Source organism: Megalobrama amblycephala, linkage group LG7, assembly GCF_018812025.1.
Source record: "Megalobrama amblycephala isolate DHTTF-2021 linkage group LG7, ASM1881202v1, whole genome shotgun sequence".
NCBI classification, from domain to species: domain Eukaryota; kingdom Metazoa; phylum Chordata; class Actinopteri; order Cypriniformes; family Xenocyprididae; genus Megalobrama; species Megalobrama amblycephala.
The window spans coordinates 30,479,465-30,501,402 of NC_063050.1; the positions used below are offsets into that span (position 1 = coordinate 30,479,465).

A 21,938-nucleotide genomic window follows, 5' to 3' on the forward strand; every position below is an offset into this window, starting at 1 on the left:
GATCACTGTCACTTTTGATTAATTGTGTACTCGTGCACATCCCTAGTTACACTAAACCTCTATACATGTTCGAATGGTCAAACCTTTAAGCATGAAATAAGCAGCTTTTTGTATGAGTCCTGGTGGAGTGGAATATTCAGGGCACAGAAAAATAAATCTGCACTATATAAACAGAAAAAAACAAGGACATCACAGAGAAAGTGTAGTAGTTGCTGCATAATAAATCAGACAGTGAGATACTAAATACCAAGTGAAATGGACACACACAAACACATTAATCAGAATCAAAAGCCTCTACCTTGAGAATCCAGAATCATAATCAAAACTTGACATTTTGAGCTGACATTTGTTTATGAATAAAGCACACATGATCTATGGAGCAACATGTAAGTCTGAGAATGGCCACTTACGGAATACACTTTGGGGAGTGAGGACACTTTGGAGGGTTTGGCTCCAAATGGACGTGGTGTGACGCCCGTGGAGAGGCGCGAGCAACCTTCTGACCTTCTGAAACCCCTTGGTAGAGTGGCAGACATGCGTGCTCCCCCTGCATAAAAGCTTTCAAGGAGACTTGCACGGCGGCTGAAGTCTGGACCCTGCTGCTCGTAGGGTTCTGGATGCATGGTAGCCAGGCTGCTCGATGAACTCTGTTCAGAGACAACAGCTGCTGAAGGGTTAAAGAATTCACCGGTGCACATTTGGGCTGAGTCAGGCGTCTCTAAGTCAGTGCCTCTGGTCAGAGCAGAAGATGCCCCGTTCGTGAGGGGTGAAGCCGAGGTAGTAGACCACCCAGTTAGCCTAGTACTGCTGACACTGGACCCCGCATCACTCATGGGTCCAGGCATGTTGAAGCTGGAAGAGAGTGAACCAACTGGAGTGAATGCCTGATCTGATCCCAGAGCAGGAGTTTAAGGATGGTCAGGACTCTACTGGAAAGCACATGGCTGATAGTGGAAGGGGAGCGGGGGTGGTGAGGGCTTGGAGGACAGGTGTAACTATCAAATTTCTCTATTACCCACACGTGAACAACGAGTGGTACCACTTTATAAGGTTCAATTTAATAACATTAGTTAATGCATTAGGAATTATGAACTAAATCAAACATTTTTATAGCATTTTTTAAATCTAGGTGGATGCTAATATATAATATTCTTAATTGTTAAATGTGCGTTCAGTAGTTTGTGCCAATTTAAAAAGTTTTAAATATTAAAAGGCACAATATGTACGATTTTTGGATTAAAATATCCAAAAACCACCAGAACAGTGTTATATATTTTGTTGAATTGTGTACTTACGTTATCCAAGATATTTCCAAGAATGTTTAAATCCAGAGAATTTTAACCAGGACACGGACCGTGTCCATGCGACATCATACCCGCATTACCCTTAGTTTCCGAAAGACCAGAGACGCTTTAATATGTGTTTTATTAGACAGGTGAGCAACTGTTTGGATATATTCACCTACAAAAAACTAATCATGTTATATAGCTCAACACAGTAAGTCTTATTGTTTAAATCTAATTTTCTTGATTTACCGCGAGCACCATGTTTTACCATACCTAATATCGATCTAGCTTACTGCAGTGTGCATTAAGTGTCTCATAGTAGCCTCTGAGCGAACGCAGAGTAGCAATATAACAACTTTCAACACACAAAATGTATATAATATGATAAAACTGCACTGCGTCACCCCACACACACATGACCGGAAGAAGCGGAAGCGATGACTGCAGCATAATAAAAGTTCCATTGCTCGAGACGCTTCGCACTCCTCATACTAACAGTAACGTTAATCTAATTTATGAACATGATTCCTGTCCGAGTCCTGGCCTGATTCTTTTCCACTGGCTGTAGACATGAAGATAACATCTCCCATCATCCCGCGAAATCAAAGCATCATCAAGCTATGCCTTTGTTTTGAATAAGCGACCTCTAGCGATGAAAATGTACATATTGTGCCTTTAAGAAATAAATTGCATTTGTGAAGAGTCATATGAATGACGTACACTCAACACTGTTCTGTAAGTTTTCTATAAAAAGTTAATTATATGCGGTGCGGATCTTAAGGCAGAAGTTAAACCGACAAAGACAAAAAAAAACAAAAAAAAACAAGTGTACATGAATATATGAGACCAACATAAGATGGAAATATTTGCTAACAGAAAATTCGTAGTGATGCCAATGTTGCTTCTTTTTTGTTAGACAGATAAAGGAATTAATTATGTAGACATCACTAGTATCAGTGATTCACACACACATGATTGGCTCTGAATTTATATGTTAAATTCAGAGCCAATCATACTGAACCAAGTCGATAGATGGGAATGGTTCACCCAAAAATGAAAATTATGTCATTAATTACTCACCCTCATGTCGTTCCACACCAGTAAGACCTTTGTTCATCTTCAGAACACAAATTAAGATATTTTGATAAAATCCAATGGCTCAGTAAAGGTCTGCATCGCCAGCAATAACACTCCTTTTTTCAATGCCCAGAAAGCTACTAAAAACATATTTAAAACAGTTCATGTGACTACAGTGGTTCAACTTTATAATATTAAAGCAACAACACTTTTTGTACGCCAAAAATAACAAAATAGCGACTTCATTCCACAATATCTAGTGATTTCAGAACACTGCTTCATGAAGCTGCAAAGCTTAACTAATCTTTTGTTTCGAATCATGGTTCGGAGCGTGTATCAAACTGCCAAAGTCACATGAGCTATTTAAGTTTCAAAACACTTACGATGCAACAAAGTCTCGTTTACTGAAATCATGTGATTTTGGCGCTCTGAACCACTGATTCGAAACAAAAGATTAGTTAAGCTTCGCAGCTTCATGAAGCAGTGTTTTGAAATCGCCATCACTAGATACTGTGGAATAAAGTCGCTATTTTGTTGTGTCGCTTTATAATATTAAAGTTGAACCACTGTAATCACATTAACTGTTTTAAAGGTGCCATCAAATTGAAAATTGAATTTACCTTGGCATAGTTGAATAACAAGAGTTCAGTACATGGAAATGACATACAGTGAGTCTCAAACTCCATTGTTTCCTCCTTCTTATATAAATCTCATTTGTTTAAAAGACCTCCGAAGAACAGGCGCATCTCAACATAACACTGACTGTTATGTAACAGTCAGGATCATTAATATGTACGCCCCCAATATTTGCATATGCCAGCCCATGATCAAGGCATTACACAAGGGCAGCCAGTATTAATGTCTGGATGTGCACAGCTGAATCAACAGACTAGGTAAGCAAGCAAGAACAATAGCGAAAAATGGCAGATGGAGCAATAATAACTGATATGATCCATGATAACATGATATTTTTAGTGATATTTGAAAATTGTCTTTCTAAATGTTTTGTTAGCATGTTGCTAATGTACTGTTAAATGTGGTTAAAAGTTACCATCGTTTATTACTGTATTCACGGAGACAAGAGCCATCGCTATTTTCATTATTAAACTCTTGCAGTCTGTATAATTCATAAACAACTTCATTCTTTATAAATCTCTCCAACAGTGTAGCATTAGCCGTTAGCCACGGAGCACTATCAAACTCATTCAGAATCAAATGTAAACATCCAAATAAATCCTATACTCACATAATCCGATGTATGCATGCAGCATGCATGACGAACACTTTGTAAAGATCCATTTTGAGGGTTATATTAGCTGTGTGAACTTTGTTTATGCAATGATAGAGTCGAGAGCTCTGGGGGGGCGAAGAGCGTGAGCAATTAAAGGGGCCGCAGCCTGAATTGGCGCATTTCTAATGATGCCTCATAATAGGCAGTTAAAAAAAATTAATTAAAAAAAAAAATCTATGGGGTATTTTGAGCTGCAACTTCACAGACACATTCAGGGGACACCTTAGACTTATCGTCGCTGCCTGATGAAACTCACGTATGTCCAAAACGGTTACTTTTCAGGAAGTGAAAAAAACACCATATTTCAAAAGCAGTTGAATGTAGCGTTGTCATACTTGGTACGGCATCTTTACATGTAACCATATTCTTGCCAGTGTAATGATATAATCCACATTTGACCAAAATTGAGTTTAAATGGACATACGTGCATATTTTACAGTAACGGTGGTCGATACGCGTTCTTCCGATCATTAATTAGAATGGCCAAGTCGCGTTTCATATTGACAGATGAATACGCTCAGTTTATTAAATAGCCTACGTCTTAGTTTATTAAATACGCTTAGTTTATTTAATATTAATTATACATTTATTAAATGTCTCTTGCAAACTATGAAGGGACAATGAATCAATACACTGACATGGTAATGCTGGACAGATACTTTGTTTGCACAGTCCTACCGTAATTTTGTCACTCCTAGACGTACGTCTGGCATCAGGGGGGAAACGTTTACCTCGATAAAGGAAAGTCATTGTCTCACCAGGCTATGTTTATTTGGCAATGTAACCTCACAGTGTTATTCGGCTATCCAGTGCTGAGCTTCGATGAAACTTCACGAGACCGGCGAGATGCTTCCACAGGGCGGGAGATACGCAGCGTGATTGACAGCTTTGACACCAAATGGATATACGTGAAAATCAGATGACATGATTTCACAACTTTTCATTGGCCATTTAGATATGTGAAGCATACTGTATACGGAAATGAACCTGGACATTCAATCCGTCGAAAAATCTCAAAATCGGCAAAATGGACATACGTGTTTTTCATCGGACAGCGACGTTATATTACATCTTGTAAAAAAACGTTCGATGGCACCTTTAAATATGTTTTTAGTAGCTTTCTGGACATTGAAAAAGGGAGATGCAGGCCTTCAGATCACTGAGCCATCAGATTTTATGAAAAATATCTTAATTTGTGTTCTGAAGCTGAACGGAGATCTTACGGGTGTGTAATGACATGAGGGTGAGTAATTAATTACATAATTTTCATTTTTGGGTGAACTAACCCTTTAAAGTACATGATCAGCCATGCTAATAGTAGCTAAAGAACTTCTGAATTCACCTTTAATCCATGTTAATTTACTACTGACTATAATAGCTTTGCAACTACATGTCAATTTATTCTACTAACCTGAATCCTAACATCTATCCCTAACAGTCTACTACAGTTTACTAATACTCTAAGTATTAATTCGTTGACATGTAGTTGCAAAAATACTTAGTTAATAGAATGTCGAAAGTGGACCATTGAAATAAAGTGTAACCAATTTCGAACAACAGTATGATTGTTTCAGTCAAAGGAGACAGAAATTACTGCTTTTATATGTGCATTCACATCATTATCATTTCGTTGGTGGAAATTGGCATCGGTGCTAATTTTATTGGCATGTTTGCACCATTGCCTGATCTTCATAATTCCTTTAGTGAATCAGGCACTAAACCAGTTGTAACTGTATTACTGTAAATATATAGGGCTGTGACGGTAGGCATGACAACCGCGCCACCGCGGTGATGAAGTTGCCACCGCGGTCGTGGAGTGTCACCGGCGGTAGTGTGACATTTTTTATATTATATATATATATATATATATATATATATATATATATATATATATATTTATATATATTTTTTTTTTTTTTTTTTTGTCATTGATGTATTTTTTTTTAGCAGTGACAGAAAAAAATCTGCAGGCCGTCCGTCATTTTGACATATTATTTAGCTTGTAACTGTGATTCCCACCCCTGTCCAGTAGGTGGTGAGTGCGCTCTAGTGTGGCAGCAGAGCGCGAGTTCAGTCTCCAGAATAAAATGAAAACGATGCGCTTGATTAGGATTACACACAGACGAGCACCCAGATTAAGTCAATTTTATAATAATAAAGTTAATTATGCTTACTTACATAATTGTTTTGTTATTTTTCTTGCTGACTATAAGTTCATAGTCAACGAATGGCTTTTCTGAGGTATAATGTTTTGGGTATAACGCGTTACAAAGTAGCTAATATATTTATATATATCTCAGAGGTTGCGTTAGACTTGCGTTTCGCCGTCATTTTGATGGACAGGATCATACAATTATCCATCATAATCAATAATTACCCGTCATTTGAATTTTTATATTTTGATAAGTCATTTATATATATAAAAAATACTTTGGACCCCACCACCGCAACACCGGCGGTTTTGGTGATTTACCACCGCGGTAGTAAAAATTTGCCACCGTCACAGCCCTATAAATATATGCCAAAAAGTGTATTCATTTTTAGTGAATCTGGCCTTGTGTGTTAAAAGAAAAATTGTAGACAAAAATAATAATTCTGTCATCACTTATCATCATTATGTCTTGCTTTCTACCATGAACGCAAAAGAAGTTTAGCGGAATGACTAATCTGCTTATTTCTATATACAGTATGATGAGAGTAAATGTGACCATGGTGATCAAGCAAGATTTTTAGTGAAACTAAATTTTAAAGGGGTCATGACATGAGAAATCAAAATTTCCTTGGTCTTTTGGCATATAAGAGGTCTTTGTATCATTATTATATCCTGCAAGTTCCATAACATCATCAACAAAAAAGGGTTTATATAATCAAGTTGTAAAAAAGCTTCATTTGGAACACATGTGGTATGTGACGTCACAGGGGCACAATCTTTTGCATACAACTGCCTCTGGAGCAAGACAACAACGCCTACTTTTACATCACATCGTTGTCCCTGCCCACTGATGTTCAGTCGATGAGCCAAGAGTTGATCTAAAGTAGGCCTAGTTGTTTATGATAAGATTGTGATAATAACAAGATTGTGATGCCACGCAGACGTTATGCTGTTCCTGGCCGTGGAAAAAAATCTTTGCATAAGCTGCCGAAGAATCACGATGTCAGAGAAAAATAGATTCAGTTTATTTTTAAACTAGCTTCCTAGTCATGTCAGTGCTGACTTGACTGTTTGTACCGTACATTTTGTACATTTTACCAGTGACTGTTTTGAAAACAAGTCACAATACGATACTGGCTTTGCCCAAAAAAATTTGCTCAAAGATCAGGAATCAACTGTTCTGGAATCAGCAAGGACCCCACAAACTGTAAGTAACGCATTTCAATCTTAAACCGGTAATGACAGTCAAATTCATAATCAATAATCCTAGTATTTTTTACAGAGAACGTTCTCTTTATAATGGCTGAAGCTGTTGATCACGCAGCGTGAGTATCTGGACACTTGCCAAAACTCCCGTAGTGATGCTCTTACAATGAATCTCTTACTGTATTTCAGTCATGAATTTGCATTGTTAGTTATAGTGAAAGCATTTCGTGAGAGTGTAGAAATTGCGTTGCAATGACGAGATCACTGCATTCACTTAATCAACAGACTGTCATCTGTAACGTTGTAACGTCACATGTAACGTTAATACTTATTTCAATTGCAAAGATGTCAGCCAATCACAGCAGTGGGTGTTTACACTGAAGTCTCACAGCAGACACGCTCCTTCAAACATAGCATTCAAATTAGGAAACATTATAAAATGATTAAAAAAAAAAAAAAAAAATCAATTTCATGACCCCTTTAATTTGTGGTTTAAATTTAACTATTCCTGATCTGTAAGAACTCTGTACCTGAACAAATTCAAAATATATCACTGTGTGAGTAAAATACATTATGGTATAAATTACCTCTTCTCCGGCACCCCGGTGAGCTGCGCAGTCCTGACGGCACTGGTCCCTCCCCCACAAATAAGTTCAATCTGCTCCCTCTCCTCAAGCTTTCTGTGGAGGTCAGAGTTTGCGCTCCGCCGCCGGCTCTTCCACCTGCTCAGATCCTGCAGTGACAGGTGAAAATTGAGTGATAATTGAGAAAATATGGGGAAAGAAAAAAGAAACTGTCAGACAATAACATCAGTGTGATGGGTGAATGATCCAAAAGACAGGCAAGAGTTTTCTCCAAGGCCAGTCGAAAATATTTCTGCTATTATTTGGCTCACTGAGGCCCCCCACAGTGCCAATCCAGTAGTAGCAACAACATGGAGAAAACTTTCAAAAGATGCTTGAAGCAATATTTTATGGAACAACACACAGAAAGTGACACCAGGAAGTTAATGGCCAACATAAGTTTGTGGAAAAACGTTTCAAAAACAGCAGACAGTTGTTTGAAACGGTCATTACTTTTGCAATTCTATAAGGTTTCTGCTAATGCTTCGCTTCACCATAAAGGAATAGTTGAAAATTCTGTCATCATTTACTCACAATCATGCTGTTTCAAACCTGTTTGACTTTTATTGTTCTGTGGAAATAAAAGATATATTGTGAAAAAGCCTTGAAAGTCCTTAGTAACCAAAATTGTTTGATTCTTCAAAATATCTAATTTTGTGTTCAGCAGAAGAAAATCAGTCATATAAGTTTGGAATAATATCAGTGTGAGTAAATAATTGTATTTTTTAGGCAAACTATTCCTTCAACATTTTTGGCTATTATAATGTGTGTTCAGTAGTTCCACCATTGAGACACAGAATGTGTTATTCAAATATGCATCACTCACTTCATGCCACTTGGCCTCACTTTCCTTCATTCTGGCTCGGATGTTCTGTAACTGCTCTTGTTGAACTCTCTGTATGGCTGAGGGTTCAAGGGTCAGCTCTCCAAATGACCTCTGGTGAACAAGGCATGACCCCAGTGGGTCAAAGCTGGAGCAGTTGTCAGATTCCTGGGGAATGGACTCCAATGTTACGTCACCCATGGATTTGCTTCTGTTGAGTGGACATGGACACGGTCATTTAAATGATAATCTCCATTCAGAAGGAGTCGGCTTTTAAGAAGCATAATTGGGTTATACTGACATCTAGAGGTTAAATTAGACCTGATAAAGAACCATGTCTTCATACAAGCTGCGACAAAGACTGCCATTAGTAAAATGCATAAAGTAAATAAAGAGATAAACCAAACAGAAACACACATACAACTAAGATACTGTATATATAATCTGCATTTGCTTACACACATCTCACAAAAACCCAACAATGAAGGAAAAATAATTAGTATATTATGACAATATATAATAAGCATATGCATTAAATCTTATACCATAAAACAAAAATAAGCTTATGTAAAGTATTGCCGAAGACACAAGCATGCAGCACTTTCTAAAATGTTGTGTAATGATGAATTTTATAACTTACTTGAAGGACAAGCCCTTTATATAAAAAAGCACACAGAAAAAAAGAGCCTGCATAACAAAAACACAAATGCAAAAGGTACCCAGCGTTTGCTAGCACAAGTTGACAAGGCCACCACTGAAGCAACATTAAAAATGCTGAACTCACCCAGGGTACCGGGAGTGTCTCATGGGAAATCTGGGAAACCATGGAAATATTTGATTGTAATTTCCTCTTTACAGTAAATGGATAGAGATTTTATTGTCCTCTTCCCTGGAGATTCACTTAAAAAAACAATAGTTTACCCACAGATTAATTAATTTACCCACCCAACATTAAAAAAAATATATATCCTTGGATACCAAATGAAACACTTTTCTTTTGTGGAAGACCAAAGGAAAAATTTACAAATGTACAAGATGCTGTTTTTCATGCAATTACAATGAATAGAAACAGGCTTTTAAATGTTCATTTGAGGGTGAACTATCCCATTAAATGTAAAGTGCAATATGTACTACATAAATAAATAAATAAATATATATATATAATAATAATAATAATAATAATAATTCACACAAATGAAGTGTTACTGAGCTGGGAGTTTTTTTTATTATTGGCCCACACAATTCAACACAAGTTGATTTGACATTTCAGTGCAAGAGTTCAAACTTTGACATCAGGAAGTCACACACACACACACACACACACACACACACACACACACACACACACACACACACACACACACACACACACACACACACAAAAACTAATTCAAGCATATGAAACGGACCCAGACATGTTGTTAGAGATGAATTGTTTTAAAGCCCTTGATTTAAAATGTAAACCACAGCAAAACAAACTGCTTCACAGTGATCTTGGTTACATTTCAATTAGGTCTTATAGGAGTTACTGCACAAATGCAGTCTTAGGGACCGTTAACACAGGACATGTGCTTGCAATCGTTGGCACTATTATTCTATTTACATGTGCTAGATAGATTACTCTTTATCCATGCTTGAAGTGGATCTGCTCAGGTCATTTTCACAATAATCATACACAACTTGGGCTAAGACATCTCACACCTATAAATAAATGAGGTTGGGGGAGTCTAATACTGAAATTAGACTGCAATATTTAATGGATGTAACCAAATTAGCTACAATCTCAAGAGGCCAAAACTGCTACATTAGGCTTAAAATCAAGCTTCATTAAAAAGGAAGCAAAGTTGAGATGCAAACATACATAGTATCTGCTGTATAAATTGCTTGTACTTATTAAAATGTTGCAACAATATTGCAAACCAATGTTTTAACAAAATTAAGCAAAGCTTTCAATATTACACTGATTATTTACTAAGTATATTTTAATACAAATATTATTGCATTTAATTAGTATTACAATATCCTTCTCCAAATATATATATGGCTTGTGTTATTTGTCCAATGCACAAGAGAGAAAAAAAAGAAAAAAAGAAAAAGTAAGAATGTCTCAAAAGGTGTGGGGGGATTTGGGATCATGTGAAAAGTTTGGAGCAGGTGCAGCTAGCCAAGGAGTGATGTCAAAATCAGAGTCGTCCTCAGAGGAACCAGAGATTTTTCGGCTATAGAAAGGAGAGACAGTGAGAAAGAAAAGAGAAAGCAAAAGCAGAGGAAAGGGGAAAAGACAGGGATATTTTAAATGCAACAAAAAGAAAGACCATAGGAACATCACATAAGTATATGGTCGTCATACGTGTGTGTGTGCACTATATATATAACACACAATTATACCCAAAAAAGGAAATTCTGTCATTAATTACTCACCCTCATGTCATTCCAAACCCGTAAGACTGCAAGTCTTTCATCTTCGGAAAGCAAATGAAGATCTTTTTGATGAAATCTGAGTTCTGTTCAACAAGCTCAACCAAACTTGAATGACATACGAGAACAAACCTCCTGATGAAGCTCAAATATGCTGTGTAACCAATGAGGTTTGTTCTCATGTGTTACGCAGGTTCGGTTGAGCTTCTGTTTATGTTCGTTGATCAATGTTTACATGCGAGTAAAAGCCTAAATTAAATCTGTTCAGCATAAAAAGCAATTTGAGTCTCTTCAGAAAATTTGGACTTAAACACTCGATTCATATGGATTAGTTTTACAAGCTTTTTGAAACGTCAAAGATAAAGTTGCAATAGACTCTGTCTATGGAGGGACAGAATGCTGTCAGATTTCATCAAGATCTTGATTTGTATTCTGAAGATGAATTAAAGTCTATCAGGTTTGGAATGACATGAGGGTGAGTAATTAATGACAGAATTTTCATTTTGGGGTGAACTAACCCTTTTATACAAAAATGTACAGTCAATTTTCTAAAAATTGATAAATCTGATCCGGAACAGCCAGCAATGCATTTCATGAATGTAAGCTGCTGTTATGTACTTTTTAACCTATATGTACTGAAAAACAAGTGTTGTTATTTTGATACAGTGGCTCTATGAGGGTTGAGACATATGGAAAGTGTGAAGAAAAAAATCTTTTGGAAAACAAGCATATAAGATCACATTTTTTATTGGACAGCAATTATGATATTTTTTATAGATTTCATTTCAGGCACTACCAAGAGTACATTTATAAAAATGTTTTATGTTGATCTCTGGAGGAAAAAAAAAAAAAAAAAAAAAAAAGATGTTATTTAGTATTCTCTTCCAGTTTTCTAATTGGTCCTATATATAAAGCTCTATAAAAGAGACCCTCTTTCTCTCTATTATAAGACAAACCTGAAGCCCTGCATCTTCTTATACCATGGTCTGCGCTGGGACCCTAGCCTGATCTTTCTCACATGTAGATCTTCCTCAGGGGTCCAATACTTGGGCAGGAACTTGTCTGAATCAGCATTGACGGAGGTCTGATGCTCGGAGATGAGAACCCGACGTGCGTAAAGATCGTCCAGCACAGGATCGGCATAACCCGTGTCCTCATCGGAGTCACTCATGCCATTGTTCAGGGAACGCTGAAGGAACTCTTCCTCCAAAGTAGCAGATTCACAGCCTGGCGGTCCATTTTCAGAAGGAATGGAGGACACACTGCTTCCCAAGAAAGAGCCATCCATATGAGATGATTGCAAAAAAAAAAAAAAAAAATTCTCCAAGATGCACATGCATAGACACGCATGCAGTGGCCTGTTGCATGAAGCTAGCTGAACGAACTGAGTTTCAGAGTAGGTTTACAGTTGACAAAACCATACAACTTCAACCTGGTTTAGATCAGGTTCAGCAGGCGTTTTTAAAGATCGTCTTTATTTATATGTATATATTTATATTGATTTAAATGCAAAGTTTAATATCAACTGTCAGTTCATATAATTATTTGACTACATGAATCATAAATAATTATAATTCATATATAATATATAATAAATTTTTAGAGGAAAAAAAAGTTTACACTTTGAACTGCTTTAACTTGCAGCAAGAGATACAGGGGGAGTGGCTTTAAGGCATCAGATATGTGTCACTTTGCTCACAGCTGATTGGTCCAGTTTTGGCTTGCGAGCTCCAACCAAGAATAAAACCTGCTCTGGATAAGTTACCATGGTGATGAACACTGCTAAAAACCAATCCACCTTCTTCAGCCCGAAAAACCAGAGTTTCCTCAAACTAATCTCAAACTTACCTGTGTAACAACTGAAACCAGCTTTGTGCAACAGGCCTCATAACCGCTCTTTTTTTAGTGCTAGTTAGTGGAATGCACAGCAACATCAAACCACAATTAGTTCTAGTAATGAGATGAATGAACAGCTAATTAGTGAAGACCCACTCAATGCCAACAAGAGTCTTGAAATCGAAGAATCACACCAAGCAATAACCAGAGTAGAACGCGATTTTGGGAAAAACTAAGCACATCTTCTAAATTAATAAGCTTATTTAGTTGCAGTCAAGACATATGTTGCTTTTTATGAGCAAAAAGTAGTTAGGACCAGTTGGATGTACATAAGAACAAGTATTAGGGCACCACGGCAGACACGGTCTAAACTCTGACCTCTGATTTGATCTCTGTGGTGGCACTGCAGCCAGCCGTGAGGCATCTGACAAGGTGAGCCATGACTTCCCAGCACTTGGGGTCACCATAGGGGCCACCCTGGGGCCCAGGGGCTTTGAAGGGATTGCAAAGTTCATGGGGGCCACAGAGGTTACAGAGCGAAATCTGCGACTTGCTAGATCGTCCTGCACAAGGTCTGGTTCAGGGTGGTCCGAGTCAGAGTCACTGTCACTCTGGTAACTGCTTGCCCATTGGAGGAAGGCAGAAGCAGGGGGGAGGTTGTGGCTTAAGCCCCTCCCACTTTCGCTACAGCCAAAACATGAGGTGGAGAGACTAAGAAAACCACCTCAATTTATAAGGAAAAAAGTTTGCTATAGCCAAAAACTTTTACAACAACAACGAACTGAAAAAAAGACAATTGTACTGTATATGTACTTTGAAAAAGGCAGGCATCTATCAAAAGATATATTAGGGATCCGCTGAGAGACGCCTGCCTTTTTCAAATGCTGCCATGTGTATCTGTGTAAGCACTCAGTGAAGAGCATCACAGATGTCTATTTACAATATATTTTTGAAGAGTTGATCATTGTAACCAATCACAGACATAACTGTTGAGCGCATGAACACAATGGCCAATCAGAGGTGTTTAAGAATCAATTAAGGCCAATTTAAGGTGTTCATCGCTCAAAATGCTAGGGGGAAATGCTGGTACCGAAGTTGATACTTTTATCAACACTAAATACAACACCTAAACAATAAGCTGCTGTAATAATATTAATGTCTTTTAATTATAATTTTCTGATGATGGCCTAAAATTAATAGGAATGTATTTCACTTTTTTTTTTTTACATTTTTTCCTTCTATATATGTATCAATAAACCAATAAAAAATTACCTACATGTTACCTACATTACCTACATGTCATGCAAGTACCATGACCATGAAAATAGCAAAAAAATATATATATATTAAATTATTAAAAAAATATGTAAGATATTTAAGACTATTTAAGCCTCTCTTGAATTTTTTTATAAGTGAATTTAAAACATTTTAAAACTTATGAAACCACTGACACCCTGCTGAATATCTGTTATAAGCTTAGCAAAAGTTGTCATCCAACATTGTTATGCAGAATCAGTTTCTGCAGCGAAGTAATAGAGCAAGAATAATGTATCATACCTAGTGAGGTGGCCTGCATAACTTCGGTCTCCCTGCTGGTATTCCTGTCTTTTCTTCCTCAGGGCAGACGGGACATGCACCCTTTCTCTGATGGGGGCATCACTTTTACTGCCTTCCGCCATCCTGAAGCAATGTTCCGCTTCTGCGTCACTAAAGCAACCTGGGTGAAGATAAGAGTGTAAAAGAAAAAGGATAAAGAAAACAAGATCAGCATTAAACTGGGATGCTGTAGAAAGATTCATTTGGTGGTGTCTTACTGACAGGCAGCCATTTTCAAACACTCACATATTGTATTTGTATGCATGCTCCGTGAAAAGGTCTAGAGTGGTTACATGTGAATGGCAAAATGCAACTCTTGGCCAAAATGTCCATGGCAAGGTATAAATGCAAACAGTTATTGTAATTAAATGTAAAAACATATTTTGGCAAAATATTGAATCTGTGCATTAGGTCTTAAAATGTGAAAGACTGAAAAGACCACATGCCGCAAACTATGATGTTAATATTAATCAAACTTAAAAAAAAAAAAAAAAAAAATAAATAAATAAAAATGACTCCGTACTACTTATGTATCGTAATTAGCATAGTATGAGATTTTACTTTTATTTATAAAAAAAAAAAAAAAAAAAAAAAAAAAAAAAAAAATCTACAAAAATCCAACCTTCCATTGGAGAATAATAATTTTAAATTGTTTTTCTCTAATACACACTGTTCACAATTAAACATACCCTTTTATTCAATACTTTTTGCAACCTCCTTTTCCCAAGATAACAGCTCTAAGTCTTCTCCTATAATGCCTGATGAGTTTGGAGAACACCTGACAAGAGATCAAAGACCATTCCTTCATTCAGAACCTTCAGATTCCCAGCTCCATGGTGGTGCTTCTTCTCTTCAGTTCACTCCACTCATTTTCTTTAGGGTTCAGGTCAGGGCACTGGGATGGTCACAGCAGAAGCTTGGTTTTGTGTTCAGTGACCCATTTTTGTGTTGGTTTTGATGTTTGTTTTGGATCATTGTCCTGATGGAAGATCCAACCATAGCCCATTATATGACTTTTAACAGGGACAGTCAGGTTTTGATTTTTATCTGTTGGTATTTGATAGAAACCATGATACCATGTATCTTAACAAGATGTTCAGGACCTCCAGCAGAAAAATAGGCCCACAACATTAAAGATACAGCAGTATATTTCATTGTGCACATGGGGTACTTTTTACCCCTGTGTGCACCAAACCAATCTTAAGTGTTTGCTGCTAAAAAGCTTCTTTTTTTTTTTTGCTTCATCTGACTATATGACTTCATCTGACTATATGACCCATCCCGTTTGAAGTTCCAGTAGTGTCAGTTACTTTTCAAATGTTCTATGGTCAGCATAAACATAAGCAAAAAAATTAGCTTTTTTTGCAGCAAACACTTAAGATGGGTTTAGTGCACACAGGGGTAATGAATGTACTGCTGTATCTTTAATGTTGTGGGTTTATTTTTCTGCTGGAGGCAGTCACTGAACACAAAACCAAGCTTCTGCCGTGACCATCCCAGTCCCCTGACCTGAACCCTAAACAAAATGAGTGGAGTGAACTGAAGAGAAGAAGCACCAACATGGAGCTGGGAATCTGAAGGATCTGGAGAGAATGTGTATGAAGGAATGATCTCTGATCTCTCCTCAGGTGTTCTCCAAACTCATCAGGCATTATAGGTATAGACTCAGAGCTTTTATCTTCGGAAAAGGAGGTTGCAAAAAGTATTGAATGAAAGGGTGTGATTAATTGTGAGCAGTGTGTATTAGAGAAAAACATCTCTCTCATAATGAAATTTTCCCCCCATTTAAAATTCTTATTCTCTAATGAAAGGTTGGATTTTTGTAGAGGCCTTAAGACATAAATGACTGTTTACTTGCATATCTCTCTGATAGCGTGCGCATAATGTGAAATAAGTTCTTTCGCTGTGCTTCAACAGTTTAAAATTACTTGTTTTTAACCCACAATGCTTAAAAATTATGAGCTTGTGACCGTGCAGCATAGCAACACCACGTAATCGCGATAGAGACGATAGTCCAAAAGCTCTAATTGATTGATTCATTTTCATATGCAAAGATCACCCAATAATAGCAGTGGGCATCTTAAAGGAGACAACCCTTTAAACAGCGTCCAAACCAGAGAGTCAAAAACAGAGTAGAAAATTTAGAAATAAATAAAATTTAAAACTGCTTTTGGTATAAAAATCTTACATTACAAGTGGACCTCAAGGGAACAATATAAATACAAATAATTTAAAAAAAAAAAAAAAAAAAGACGGCATAATGGTTGGAGTCAGACTTGTAACCCGAAGCGAAGGTTGTGGGTTCAAGTCTAAGTACCGGCAGGAAATGTAGGTGGGGGGAATGAATGGACCGCGCTCTCTTCCACTCTCATTACCCACAACTGAGGTGCCCTTGAGCAAGGTTATTCTAAACCTGTATGAATTTCTTACTTCTGAACACAAAAGATGATATTTTAAAGAATATGGGTAACCAAACAGTTAATGGTCCCCACTGACTTTAATAGTATTTTTTTTTCCATACTATGGAGGTCAATAGGGCCCATCAACAGCTTTTTTTTTTTTTTTTTTTTTAGTATTGCTGTGACATTAGTATCAACTGTGAAATTATGCATTGTGAAATTTCACGGCTATTGCCATCGACTGACATTATAGCATCATGACAGCGCTAAGGCACATGAAAGCCATCCATGCAGTAATGCAGTCTCTCTACTGGTACACGCCTGCTTTCATTTGGCAGCAGCTCTGTACATTACCAAATGGGTGTGGAACGATCTGGAATGTCACACTTACGTGAATGGATGGGGCGAAGGGACAAGGTCTAGGTACTAAACTTTCATTACCAAGTGTTTGAGAGATGCAATATCGAAGTTACAAAGTAAACAAGACATTGTGATTTCGGTGATAAAATTTGCTGATATTTAAGCAACTGTAAGGACCATAATGTCCTGAAGTAAATTGTTAATGATTTTTCTCATTTGAGATGGCTGTACAATGGCTGTATTTGCATGGAACCTAACAATCTGTTAATAATTGGATTGATTGCTCAGTCAAACTGAAAAGCCTTGGAATTCAATCGATCCTGGAATTCCAATCAGATTAAAACTGGTTCAGTAGATCTTAATAATTCGTTAAATATGTAAACTTCTGACTCCAACTACTTTCTCAGTTGTATTCACAGGCATAGTGTATGTTCATGTCATAGGAATGTTCACATCTATTTATTTACCTACTTATGAAACGGTCAGTAGAGGATACTGAATATTTGCAAAAATTCTCACTAAAAGACATGTCTGAATTGTTTAGAATCGCAGTTATTTCCAGTGAAATTCTCTCGCATTCTTGACTTCTGACTGATGGACTGCATATGCAAAGAAATTTTGTTTGAAATAGATGTAATGACCATGTAAACAAATATTGGTAACACTTTACAATAAGATTTCATTACTTAAATTTAGTTAACATGAACTAAGAATGAACAATACTTCAACAGCATTTATTAATCATATTTAATTTCATCATTAACTAATACATTATGGATATTAAATGTTGTATTTGTTAACATTAGTTAATGCACTGTGAACTAACATGAACAAACAATGAAGTGCTGGATTTTTATTAAATAACATTAAAGATTAATACTGTAACAAATGTATTGCTCATTGTTACTTCATGTCAGTTATTACATTAATTAATGTTAACAAATGAGACCTTATCGTAAAGTGTTACACAAATATTCCAATCAGATTGCAAAATTACAAACAATACCATTCAAAAGTTGTGGGTTTTCTAAGATTATTAAATGTTTTTAAAGTCTTTTATGCTCACCAAGGTTGCATTTATTTAATCAAAATACATTAAAAAACAAGGTAAAAAATTACAATATACAATAACTTTTTACTTTAATATATTTAAAAATGTAATTTATTCCTGTGATGAGCAAATCTGAATTTTTCAGCATCATTACCCCAGTCTTCAGTGTCACATGATCCAAGAAAACATGCTCAAAAAACATGTCTTATTATTAGTGTTGAAAACAGTTGTGCAGTTACAGGTTTAATTTCAGAACTCTATATAAATTTAAACAAAATGCATGTTTTAAAAGATATTTTTTTTGTAACAATGTAAAGGTCTTTACTGTCACATTTAATCAACTGAATTCATGCTTGCTGAATAAAATGATTTCTTTATTTTAAAAAATCTAGTGCATAAACTTTACTTTAAGAATCTGAAATGTGATTGGATTCAGAATGACAATAAATCAGTGCAAGTAAACATAACCTTTTTCCACTGCAAAATTATCACTGTGATGACCAGATTAGCACGCAAGTACAATAAAAAAAAAAGACATTAAACAAATGTATTAATTAAATATCCCTAAAGATTTTTTTAATTACATATCCACAATAAAGTTTGTCATAAAAAACAATTTAAATTAGTCTCAAAAAGTCTTATTAATTAAACAGACAGACATATACTTCACAGTCTTACCTTCACTGCCGGCTCTGAGGGTGCAGTCTGAAGCCACACTGATTGTTCGAGACTCCACTGAGTCCAGGCTCTCGACTGAGTCCTCCCTTCTGTAGTCCGACTGCTTCAGACTGAACAGTTCCTCCCTGTCAGAAAACCAGCCCTCTGCATACCCACTGTCCCTCACACTCGACTTCGACTGCACAGACTCCTCCAGAGCCTGGTAGAAGGTGAACAAAGAACAGAAAACTTCAGAGAGGGAAGGAAAGGCAAATAAGTGAGTTTTAGTGAATAGATTTGAGCTCCAGTGGAAATGTAGTGTTTTTTTTCTATTTCAATGACTGAAGAAATGACCTACACTCTGAGCAATATGTCGGTCAGTGCATTGATAATTACTATGGAGGACCGACAACACAGACTTACGCCTGAGTGAATCATTTTACCAGCGGCCAAAAAGAATGGGGAGTTTAAACCTGCATTAGTGTTAACACAAAATCGCATGAGATTCAAATGTAACATTGCACTATTTGAGTAATGTAAAAATTCTGACTAGAGAAGGGCTTATTTGTCATACTTTATGGATTTGTTACAATGAACGCATAAACACATTGTAGAGACGAAATTGTCAAAACTGTATGTGAAAAACTAAAGGCATTTTAAAGGTGCCCAAGAATGATTTTTCACAAGATGTAATATAAGTCTAAGGTGTCTCCTGAATGTGTCTGTGAAGTTTCAGCTCAAAATACCCCATAGATCTTTTTTAATAAATTTTTTTAACTGCCTATTTTGGGGCATCATTAACCCTCTGGAGTCTGAGGCTGATTTGGGGCCTGGAGAAGTTTTGACATGCCCTGACATTTGTGCTTTTTTCAGTTGTTCATAAACATATTAATGACACAAGTGTCATTACACTGTATTCAGCACAAACTAGGCTACCATAATATGTGAGGAACATGTGTGTACATGTTTGTGTTTTTGAAGGAATAACGTTTATGCGTGGTTACTGAAAAAACAAAAAACTTAAGTCACTGATATAAGGCCAATAAAAGTATATTAAATCTGTGTTCACAAGACTTTTGGGTATTGAAGGTTGTAGACTAGAGTTTTTGCTTCAAAATTATGTAAAAATTATGCTGACGACTCTTTCATTTATAACAATATAATGATTTAGTTTTTGTAAGACACTTTTTGCCAAGAAACACGGTATGCGAGGAGGCGTGAATCTCCATGAATAATGGCTCATTCTCACCTGTGAAGACAAAAGAATTGAATAGTAATGACCTGAAAAGACTTGCATATTAATGAGGCATTTCAGTCAGGTAGGCTGTGAAAAAAAACTTCTGTGATGTCTCAAGCTCATCATGGTATATGAAACATACAGAAAAATGTTATTACAATATAAAATAATGGTTTTATATTATACTTTAAAATATAATGTATTTCTGTGATGCAAAGAGTCTGAATATAGGCTTTTAGTTTAAAAGCATGCACATTTGGAGAAATATAGGATTCTCATATGTTTATGTCAATTTTCTATACAGAGGAGTTATTTTTTATTTAATATTCATTGTTATCTCTATGAGCGCTGGTGTTTGCAATTCATACTGCAGCCGGAGGGCGCTCTGTGCATTTTAGTCCACAAATTCACCTAAGAAGAAGACGATATTCCATGAATGGTGTTTACCAATTCATACTACAGCCGGAGGGCGCTAAAGAAACAAAAACTCACTTAAAACTTATCAATAGAAGAAAACAAACAGGAATTTACTGCATGTCTTCCAGAGATCGCTAACCATGGCTTTTTCATCCAGATAAACAATTTTCAAGGCAATAAATACACGATTGAGATGATGAATGCATGTGTTGTCTCTGAATTTGCCTGTGAATAGCGCTGGCTCCGTGGGCGTGGCCGCATTAGTGGGTAATGAGCTGAATCACGGACTTCTGACATGGCTCTCTTTTCATACAGATTACATAAACACAGAATGTTTGTTTTCGATTTGACTTGCACGATTTAAAACCTGACATTTCAACGTTTTGTTAGACATAAGTATGAATTTTTTGTGATTAGTATTCACTAAGTTACACTTCATTTTCTGAGAACTATCAGATTGGACTTCGTTCAGAGGGAGATGAGAGATCACGCATCATGTTAGTTTTCTTTATTTTACAAAAAGCACAACATTTTGTTTTTACTCTGAGTGTATACAAATAAAAGGAAATATTCTATAGTTTCAATTGATGTATTACTTATGTCTCTATGACAACAAATGACAGAGTATTTTAAGTCTGTTTTGCTGCAATGTGAAAAAAAACCTGCAAAACGCGCCGGCGCGTTTTTAGACCTCAGAGTGTTAACTATACACTGATTTTTTCAGCGCGCCGCCCCTTTAAATCGCGTGCTCCCTGCCACACGAGCTCTCGACTATATTACAGCGCATTTACAAAGTTCACACAGCTAATATCACCCTCAAATGGAGCTTTACAAGATGTTCGTCATGCATGCTGTATGCATGCTTCGAATTATGTGAGTAAAGTATTTATTTTGATGTTTACATTTGATTCTCTATGAGTTTGAGGCTATGCTCTGTGGCTAACGGCTAATGCTACACTGTTGGAGAGATTTATAAAGAATGAAGTTGTGTTTATGAATTATACAGACCGCAAGTGTTTAAAAATGAAAATAGCAACGGCTCTTTTCTCCGTGAATACAGTAAGAAACGATGTTTGCGTTCCTCCAAGAAGCTTTGCGTTTGCTTGAGACTGCAAATGTATTGACAAAATGTTTTCCTCCCATCTATTTTTTTTTTCTTTACCATGTCCCTTTAAGGCCTCTGTACACTAATAATTTATATCATCTCTCAATCTTACATTGGACTTCCTTTAAAAGAAAAAATGAAAAAAATGGGGGGGGGGGGGGGGGGATTAATATGCCAAAAAAAGTAAATGGAAATACCTTAGATAATGCTGTGCCCAGCAAACCTTCAAAGGCTTTTAGGTTCAACTGTGGTCCAGTGTAAAACGGATCAGTCTGGGCCCTCCTCCCCAACCAGTAAATAGTGATCAAAACCTGTAGAAAAAGTATGATAGAAAGAAAAGAAAACAAGTAAAGATCAGCTTATATCTCTTTAAAAGTTAGCTTATCTCTCTTTTGTAGGTTGTG

The 21,938-nt window shown here is 36.5% G+C and overlaps 1 protein-coding gene across 8 annotated transcripts in view; it reads right to left on the reverse strand.

Moving 5' to 3' along the window:
* Window positions 1–21,938, reverse strand: part of lmo7b (LIM domain 7b) — a 59,037-nt gene that overhangs the window by 20,679 nt on the left and 16,420 nt on the right. For 6 of the 8 annotated variants that reach the window (XM_048196987.1, XM_048196986.1, XM_048196985.1 and 3 more), the window contains exons 7-13: window positions 21,732–21,845; window positions 18,797–18,995; window positions 14,270–14,429; window positions 9,243–9,272; window positions 8,462–8,669; window positions 7,600–7,745; window positions 411–852 (exon numbers count right to left, since the gene is read on the reverse strand). In XM_048196987.1, the coding sequence (XP_048052944.1) occupies window positions 411–852; window positions 7,600–7,745; window positions 8,462–8,669; window positions 9,243–9,272; window positions 14,270–14,429; window positions 18,797–18,995; window positions 21,732–21,845 (1,299 nt within the window). Of the gene's footprint in view, window positions 1–410; window positions 853–7,599; window positions 7,746–8,461; window positions 8,670–9,242; window positions 9,273–11,832; window positions 12,139–13,090; window positions 13,397–14,269; window positions 14,430–18,796; window positions 18,996–21,731; window positions 21,846–21,938 lie in introns of all 8 variants that reach the window. The other 2 variants (XM_048196988.1, XM_048196983.1) reach the window with 2 other exon arrangements.